This window comes from Mandrillus leucophaeus, unplaced genomic scaffold (genome assembly GCF_000951045.1).
Source record: "Mandrillus leucophaeus isolate KB7577 unplaced genomic scaffold, Mleu.le_1.0 Scaffold99, whole genome shotgun sequence".
In the NCBI taxonomy this organism is placed as follows: domain Eukaryota; kingdom Metazoa; phylum Chordata; class Mammalia; order Primates; family Cercopithecidae; genus Mandrillus; species Mandrillus leucophaeus.
In genome coordinates this window covers 1890586-1892332 of record NW_012110807.1, presented here as the reverse complement: position 1 = coordinate 1892332, position 1747 = coordinate 1890586, and the positions used below count along the sequence as shown (strand labels likewise).

Genomic DNA, 1747 nt, shown 5'->3' with positions numbered 1-1747 from the left:
GACGGCGGTGGTCCCAGCTGGGGTGGGTGGGGAGCGGATGGGGCGGCCCCGGAACCGTTCGCGGGAACGCGGTGCGAACTCCAGCCCTGGAAGCGGTGCCTTCGCAAACAGTCTCCAGGTCGTGGGGCTCTGCCCCAGCGCCTTTCTAAAGCTCCTGTTCCTGAGGATCGTAGGCAGAAGAAACGGAAAGTACGGCGGGCGGCCCTTCTGCACCCTGCCAACCCTATTAAGTAGCTTTCAGACGTGCTGCGTCGCTCAGAAAGCCCACATTTGTCCCCGGTTTTCCTGCGGGCCAGCAGGGGTGGCTGGGAATAGCAAGCGCTCAGTCAAGCGATGGTTCATCTCCGAATGGATGAACATTTAGCTTCCCTATCAGACCCCAAAGCGTTAAGAACCTCCACATAATCCGTTTACCTGAAAGTGGCATCATTTGACTACCTCGGCCCTAGGGTTTGGCAGACACCCTGCTGGGTCCTTCTTGCTTTGGGCAGCTGGGAAAGTACTGCGTTGCTGATGCATTTTTAACGTCTGTTTCTCTTTCTGTTCCGGGGCTGTTCTTGCAGCTCTCAAGCTGGATTTGGAGGAGAAGCTGTTTGGACAGCATCTGGCCACGGAAGTGATTCTCAAGGCGCTGACTGGCTTCAGGAACAACAAAAATCCCAAGAAACCTTTGACCCTTTCCTTACACGGCTGGGCTGGCACAGGCAAGAATTTTGTCAGTCAAATTGTGGCTGAAAATCTTCACCCAAAAGGCCTGAAGAGTAACTTTGTCCACCTGTTTGTATCGACTCTGCACTTCCCTCATGAACAGAAGATAAAACTGTACCAGGCAAGAGAACCCGCTATTATCTCGTCCACAGGCCAGTCGGACTGGTCTGGGTGACCTGCTCACTAACTCTGGCCTCTGCTTCTCTTTCCTTTGTGTTGCAGTAGCCCCCGGCTTCACTGAGTTAAGGCACACTTAGTCCAGGTAGTTATAAAGCTCTCCTACAACATTTCTCTTACTTGGTTCCAAAACAGGCCAGTGGGGTAGGGCATGTTATTCCCCTTAAAAGATGGCGCCAAGGGCTGGGCGCGGTGGCTCACGCCTGTAATCCCAGCACTTTGGGAGGTCGAGGCGGGCAGGTCACTTGAGGCCAGGAGTTTGAGACCAGCCCGGCCAACATGGTGAAACCCCATCTCTACCAAAAAGTACAAAAATTAGCCAGGCACGGTGGCGCCCGCCTGTAATCCCAGCTGCTCGGGCGGCTGAGGCAGGAGAATCACTTGAACCTGGGAGGTGGAGGTTGCAGTGAGCCCAGATCCTACCACTGTACTCCATCTCAAAAAAAAAAAATAAAAAGAGGATGTAGTCAAGGCCAGGTGCAGTGGCTCAGGCCTGTAATCCCAGCACTTTGGGAGGCTGAGGCAGGTGGATCACTTGAGGTCGGGAGTTCAAGACCAGCCTGACTAACATGGAAAAACCCCATCTTTACTGAAAACACAAAATTAGCTGGGTGTGGTGGTGCACATCTGTAATCCCAGCTACTCAGGAGGCTGAGGCAGGAGAATCGTTTGAACCCAGGAGGCGGAGGTTGCAGTGAGCTGAGATTGTGCCACTGCATTCCAGCCTGGGCAACAGAGTGAGACTCTGTCTCAAAAAAGAGAGAGAGAAAAAAAAAAGATGGAGCCTGGAGCCAAGAGAGGCAAGGTGACTTACTCCTTATAATATTTGTGGCAGAGCAGGAACTTGAACCAAAACCTCCCA

General features: G+C 53.1%; 1 protein-coding gene across 1 annotated transcript in view; it reads left to right on the top strand.

Annotated features, from left to right (window-relative positions):
- The first annotated feature begins 37 nt into the window (after positions 1 to 37).
- The window catches only part of TOR1B (torsin family 1, member B (torsin B)), a 9873-nt gene continuing 8163 nt past the window's right edge, over positions 38 to 1747 (top strand). Inside the window, exons 1-2 of the mRNA XM_011971203.1 lie at positions 38 to 169; positions 515 to 829. Of these exons, the coding sequence (XP_011826593.1) occupies positions 38 to 169; positions 515 to 829 (447 nt within the window). The remainder of the gene's footprint in view (positions 170 to 514; positions 830 to 1747) is intronic.